General features: G+C 34.5%; 1 protein-coding gene across 1 annotated transcript; it reads right to left on the reverse strand.

Moving 5' to 3' along the window:
- Positions 1-532: 532 nt before the first annotated feature.
- Positions 533-2,242, reverse strand: LOC139895715 (uncharacterized). Its single transcript, XM_071878254.1, has 5 exons — positions 2,107-2,242; positions 1,518-1,735; positions 1,370-1,445; positions 1,135-1,261; positions 533-883 (listed from the first exon to the last, which is right to left on the reverse strand). The coding sequence occupies exons 2-5, from the start codon at positions 1,635-1,637 to the stop codon at positions 685-687; spliced, it is 522 nt and encodes a 173-aa protein (XP_071734355.1). The 5' UTR covers positions 1,638-1,735; positions 2,107-2,242; the 3' UTR covers positions 533-684.
- Positions 2,243-4,435: the final 2,193 nt, after the last annotated feature.

Below are 4,435 nucleotides of genomic sequence, written 5' to 3' on the forward strand. Positions count from 1 at the left end.
TAACACACTCTTTGACTCTAGCATTTTGAAAATAATACTTGCAATTTCCTCTCCTTCTTGGTTGATTTTTGCAAGTAATTAAGTGTCTAAAATCCTAACCAAGTCTTGGGTGTTGATTATTGCTTGTGGGTATCAAAGATTTGAGGCTTCAAGTTAGAAGTTTTCTTCATCTACATCATCTTCTTCATCCTAGTTCTTCACCTCCATTTTGGAGTAGGTATAAACATCTAACTAGCTCTATTTACATTTAAGTGTATTTTCAAGACTAGATCTTTAATGGATTTCAAATTTAAAAGGGTTAAACTTTACATGCATAAACTTGAAATTGCTTCCGCTTTATATATACATATACACACGAATTTATATGTAACAAAATGGGTTTGTGACTTTGTTTATGTATTAAAATCCATCAGATGGCACGTTCCATTTCACTACATGTAGTAATTGATTTATTGACTATTTAGACATTATAATACTTGGATAATGTAATAACAGGAATTGCAGTGCTGAAAATTTGTAAAAGCATGAGAAGTTAGATTCAAATATAACCCTCCCATAACCTTAATTCAGTGCCGCGATATGAAGAAAATAGTATGTTGCATGGAGTTTGATTCGGAATCTATATCTACTTGACAGAAAATATGTGATAAAAAACAAGAATGATTAACTGTTAAAAATACACGATTAAGAATCTTCAATGTCAGATTCTGACTCTGTATCCGATTGCAACACCGTGTGTACTCTTCTGTTTGTGTTGGCTTCCAATGGGGGCAGTCCATCATCTTCACTAGAATCCAACTCCTCATTGTCCTCTGCAGTTGAAGGGTTTTCCTCAGAGTTCACATTAGAACTCTCTACTGTAACCGATCTAAAGATTTCTGGCCTGCATTCATCGGCAGAATTACGGTTAAGTCCCTTTTAGAAATGTTTTGAAAAATGGAGTAATCAAAGAAGACAAAAGAATAAATCAACTTGCAGATAAAGCATGTCCTTTAAAAATATGGGCATTAAGGTTCTAGTCAACAATTTTACGACAAATCAATGATTTTGAAACCTGCCCCTTCCTCTTTGTGATCCAACCCAAAAAAAAAAAAAAAAAAAAAAAAAACTTGGAATTTTAATGTAGAAACTAACCATTCCGGAGACTTTTGTAACACTTTAACTTGATCATGAAAAAGAACTTGAAGAACAACACACGCCACTTTACTTCCAGACTCAACAGCCTCCTCCCTCCCACTATCATCGACTACAACAAAACTACCTGCAACGTCGTACACTAACTTATATCCCTTTATACTGCAGAGTGCAGACTATGTATACATACACATCCTATATACTGTAAATAAACTATTAAGTAGACAACTCAAACCTCGTTTAATCCACATGCTTTTTTGAAATTTAGCTGGGAAAATTGCCAATACTTTGTCTCCTTTAGCATCGATTACCTATATTCAAATTATCAAACGATATTAACTAATTTTAAGTGATGAATATATGATGAACACACATGATTATACCTCGATTTGATTGTTTCCTCGTAGAGAAACAACTTGCATAATGCTTTGACCTTGTTGAAGATTTAAAGTCTCATCATTAACTGCTCTTTTCAAATTCTTTCTTCCACATTTCATAGCCATTATCACTTCAATTCCTCTAATTAGTATATGTAGCTCAGTGTACACTTTCAATGAGCCCCACTGCTTCTAAACGATACTTGCCTGTATAATCAGTGACACTGCAGCACAAAAGCTTGGTTAATTGTCCTCAATTTAGTAGATTAGTAAAATCGGTATTATACCATTAGCTCAAGATGTACGGTGCGTATCATTTCTTCCATTTCACAGCTAAATATAAATTAAATGAAAAAAGTTTACATAACAGAAATTCATATTAGATTAATACTTCAATAATCCCCGAATTCACAATATTATACTCTCTACTGCACAAAGACACATTCGTTTCGCTAACTGCTCATAAAACCCCTAATTTTTCTGACCTAAGCTTTGAGTATAATGAAAGTTTAAAAAACAGTAATTTATTTGAATTAGTAATTAACTAAGCAAATAATAGAAACTTGAAAATCCTAAATTATTTTTCGAAACTCACCTGTTAATCTAGAAGATTTTGTTGAGCGATGGTGAACGGCGGTTAATGGTACTGGAGTGGCGGAAAGGGAAAATCAAAACTTATGTTAAACCAGTCTTCTTCATCTGTAATTGGATTTGGGACCATATTAATTGATGGGCTGACTTTTCTATGAGCCCAATGATGAACATTATTAACTTTTTAGACCACTTGTATTGGTTGAAGTCATTTCTTGTAGTGTCACTTACCTTTTTGTACTTTTTGAATGAATGAGACGTGTTTCTTTTTTGAGTGAAATAATGGTGGTGTTTCTTTTTTGTGTTACTTTGAGTGGGATGCTGATGTGGCATTTTATTTTTTTTTATTTTTTATTTATTTGTATTTATATTATATTTTTATTATTATGATTATATTTATATTTATATTTTAAAAATATTTTTAAATTATAACGGCTATAATATTTAACTCGTTTTTTTTTACAAAAAAAAAAACGACTAGTTTTTACCCCTATATATATAACCACTTTTTTCAAATCAATAACACACACTTCATCTCTTCAAAATTTCTCAAATCATAAAACATACACTTCGAAATGAGTCCGTTGAATGTTTGCGTTAAAGTTCATTACGGAAGGCCCTTTCTGATCACCTCTTGTGTATTGTCCTTGCCAAGCAACAGGACAATTCTTCCACTCTCAATGCATACAATCGATACTACCTAACATACCCTGTAAACCATATTTTTGTGCATGAAAATTAGAAACTCTAGCAATATCTTCGGTAGTAGGTTTTCGCAAATACTGTCTAGCAAACAAATGAAATACGCATTGACAAAAATTTTCAAGACACAACGCAACCGTTTTCTCCCTAATTTTTATATATTCATCAAAAAAATCAAGAGTTGTTCCATACGTCATTTGACGTATGGCCGATGTGCACTTTTGGAGAATTGTCAAACTTTGACGGCCCGTTGCATCGGGCCGTTCCCGAAAATAAATAAAATAGTCAGGAATAACGACACTATTAAAGTTAGATATACCTTCAACAATTCGAAGAAATAACTCACGACTCATTCGAAAACGTCATTTAAAATATTTGCCGGGAAACACCGGTGACTTCGCAAAATAATCATTGTATAACCTTATAGCCGCATCTTCTCGATCCCTAGCAATATAAATCCGGGATCGAGGGACTCGAGAACTACTTGCCTCTCCATCGACTTCTTCTTGTTATACTATTAACAAAACTAACAATCTTTTCGTCATCCGAATCATCCACAAGAAACTCTAACATTTTGAAAGTTTTATCCATTTGGAACAAATTAAAATTGTATATTGTATGTATTTTGATAAGAAAATAAGAAGGAAATGAAAGAGTGTGTGTTAAAATGTAAAATACATATACATATATATAGAAAAAGAAAAGTGAAAAAATCAAACAAATTTTTTATTTTTTTTTTATGTAGCAACGGTCATAAAGAAAACAGCCAACCAAAGGATGCCACGTGTAAGTGATATCCGTCTCCTTCCCCGTTTCTTCGCGACTGACGCCGGCGAAACGCCGCAAACTGACGCCGCGATACGCCATTAAAGGCGTCTCTTTGCTGCCGCGCAGGCAAGGTGACGGCGTCACCTTATTCCGATACAAGTAGCCTTAGTGATCTAATAAGATGCATATAAACCACACACACCCATACGTGAACTGTTTTCGGTGTGGAGTTTGAGCCGGATCAAAATTTTAGTTAAGTTTAATGTAATCCTTTCCGTCCCAAAAAATATCCACATTTTTATTTGATTTTTTTCTGAACATAGCCCTTAAGACTAATGATAAGGGCTAAGCTTATGCTTAAGGATTTAAGACATGCATTATTTTTTTGTAAATATTTAAAAATCATATCGAATAACTACTCCATTACTCTTAGTCAAGGACGGAGCATATAAGGGGCAGAGGAGGGCCCTAGCCACCTCACAAAATGTTGTCCTTAGGGATGGCACCCGTGGGCAACGGGCACGGATACTTAATATCCGCAACCCGCTCGCCAGGATTTTTTCCTTACTCAAGGGTACCCATTTACCCGCCAACTGGTAAAATTTTCTACCCGTACTCGCGACCCGCGGGTTCATAAGATGTGCACTTTAACCAATTTTTAATTGCGCATACACACTATCAGTGGGTAAACCCGTGAATAATTATAAAATACATTAAAAAAATGAAATCGTATATTATATAAATATGTATATGTATGTGGGTAAACGGGTATACCCGCGGGTAGCTCAAACGGGCATTACGGTTTGACGGGTCGAATTTTACCCACGATGGGTATCTCGGGTATGAGATACCCGCTATGCGCT

Source organism: Rutidosis leptorrhynchoides, chromosome 3, assembly GCF_046630445.1.
Source record: "Rutidosis leptorrhynchoides isolate AG116_Rl617_1_P2 chromosome 3, CSIRO_AGI_Rlap_v1, whole genome shotgun sequence".
Taxonomy (NCBI): domain Eukaryota; kingdom Viridiplantae; phylum Streptophyta; class Magnoliopsida; order Asterales; family Asteraceae; genus Rutidosis; species Rutidosis leptorrhynchoides.

Bases quoted from the DNA above. Each gene is read 5' to 3' on its own strand.
- LOC139895715 (XM_071878254.1), bottom strand. From the start codon at position 1,637: ATGGCTATGAAATGTGGAAGAAAGAATTTGAAAAGAGCAGTTAATGAT. The intron at 1,262-1,369 runs GTTTGAGTTGTC...ACGACGTTGCAG, and splicing joins AAGCATGTGGATTAAACGAG to GTAGTTTTGTTGTAGTCGAT. The intron at 884-1,134 runs GTTAGTTTCTAC...CGATGAATGCAG, and splicing joins TTACAAAAGTCTCCGGAATG to GCCAGAAATCTTTAGATCGG.